Source organism: Eleginops maclovinus, chromosome 18 (genome assembly GCF_036324505.1).
Source record: "Eleginops maclovinus isolate JMC-PN-2008 ecotype Puerto Natales chromosome 18, JC_Emac_rtc_rv5, whole genome shotgun sequence".
Classification (NCBI taxonomy): domain Eukaryota; kingdom Metazoa; phylum Chordata; class Actinopteri; order Perciformes; family Eleginopidae; genus Eleginops; species Eleginops maclovinus.
The window spans coordinates 29,195,489-29,196,510 of NC_086366.1; the positions used below are offsets into that span (position 1 = coordinate 29,195,489).

General features: G+C 47.3%; 1 protein-coding gene across 1 annotated transcript in view; it reads left to right on the plus strand.

Moving 5' to 3' along the window:
* Nucleotides 1-429: 429 nt before the first annotated feature.
* Nucleotides 430-1,022, plus strand: part of LOC134879876 (leucine-rich repeat and fibronectin type III domain-containing protein 1-like protein) — a gene marked incomplete at its 3' end in the record, with an annotated part of 25,576 nt that continues 24,983 nt past the window's right edge. The window contains exon 1 of the mRNA XM_063906431.1: nucleotides 430-489. Within this exon, the coding sequence (XP_063762501.1) occupies nucleotides 430-489 (60 nt within the window). The remainder of the gene's footprint in view (nucleotides 490-1,022) is intronic.

The window sequence follows — 1,022 nt, forward strand, 5'->3', positions numbered from 1 at the left end:
CAGAGCAAACAGGAGGATACTAATATTACTATTTTGAATAGGTATTTTTTATTTAGACTTTTCTTACATCACTGCCATACAAACGTGATGATTTGTCATCATTGGTGCACAAAAATACGGTCTCATCCTGTGAGAAGAGATGTGTCTGCTCTGATTGCTAGCCACGACGGCATCTGAAACACTGTAATCTTCAGGCGATCAGTCACAGTCAGTAGCGAGGTTTAGCTAAGAAATACTTCAGAAAAGTCAATGACAACACACCCAATTTCTGGGTTTCAAAATAAAAGTAAGTTGTTCATGTATCCACTGGCGCAGTATTATTTCATGTAGTGTCTTTCAAAATTGCGGCCGGCCGCGGCCGCTCTAGTAGAAATCTAACATGCTGTCGGCGGCCGCTTTGGGGTATAGAGGTAGGGGGCCCGTTCTCATATGAGGGGGGCCGGGGCCCCCCCGCCTCGCGGGGGCTGCGGGGGTATACTTTACGCCAGTGTTGGTAGCTTTACTGATTGTCTCTGTGGTACTGAGTTACCTGAAGCGCCACTCACTCTTGGATGTGCTGCGCTTTGGTTCACCTCCTCCATTTTCTTTATCGTGCGCTGCGCACGGCTCCTGGACATGATGACACGTTCCTTGTATTCCTCGGAAGCTTCGATCTCCGTTTCCAAGTCATCCAACGTAGTTAGCCGTTCTATTCCGTGGTCGAGTTCAGACAGACTGTCCTCCTTAGCCGACAGCATTTCCAATAAAGTACTCAAGTGATCAGTATCTGGATCTGGCTTGGCCATTTCTGAGTCAATCTGATTAATAAGTCTTGTAGTGGCACCTCTGATTGTACCTCGCTTTCGTCTCATTCTTTCCGCTTCTGTCCGACGTTCGTCTCCTGTCATTCCCGCAGCTCCGGCTGCATCTCCGATTGAGTCCTCCTGGCTCATCTTATTCCCGGGTTTCGGCACCAAAAATGTAGATTAACTACCTTCAAAATAAACAGCTCGACGTCGGATATGAAACAAAGGCTTCTTTAT